The 328-nt window shown below is 65.5% G+C and overlaps 1 protein-coding gene across 1 annotated transcript in view; it reads right to left on the reverse strand.

The window, feature by feature from the left end:
- SLC4A2 (solute carrier family 4 (anion exchanger), member 2) overlaps positions 1 to 201 on the reverse strand; it is an 11547-nt gene extending 11346 nt beyond the window's left edge. The window contains exon 1 of the mRNA XM_010857362.1: positions 12 to 201. Coding sequence (XP_010855664.1) covers positions 12 to 201 — 190 coding nt within the window. The remainder of the gene's footprint in view (positions 1 to 11) is intronic.
- Positions 202 to 328: the final 127 nt, after the last annotated feature.

Consider the following 328-nt stretch of genomic DNA (forward strand, 5'->3'; position numbering starts at 1 on the left):
ACCCCCCGCACCTGAGTCATTCTGCGGGAGCCCAGGACCGTGGTGGCGCTTCGGAGAGCTCAGCCCAGCAGTGCAGGCAGCCACCACTCTGCAGCTTTGGTCCAGCGCCCCCCCAACCACCACCACCCCCTGCCGGCTGGTCTCAGCTCCAGGCACCACCAAATATTTGCTCAAGCAAGAGCTTCTGGACTTGAAGGACATCAAGATCTCCAAGGGCAGGGGTACCCGAGCAAGAAAGAGCGGAGGGAGGTGGGCTGGGAAGGAGGGCGGGCCTTGCAGAGCCTGGGAGGTGGGGTCAGGAGCCGCTGGGTGGGGCAGGGAGGGGGGA

This window comes from Bison bison, unplaced genomic scaffold, assembly GCF_000754665.1.
Source record: "Bison bison bison isolate TAMUID 2011002044 unplaced genomic scaffold, Bison_UMD1.0 scf7180017864379, whole genome shotgun sequence".
Taxonomy (NCBI): Eukaryota; Metazoa; Chordata; class Mammalia; order Artiodactyla; family Bovidae; genus Bison; species Bison bison.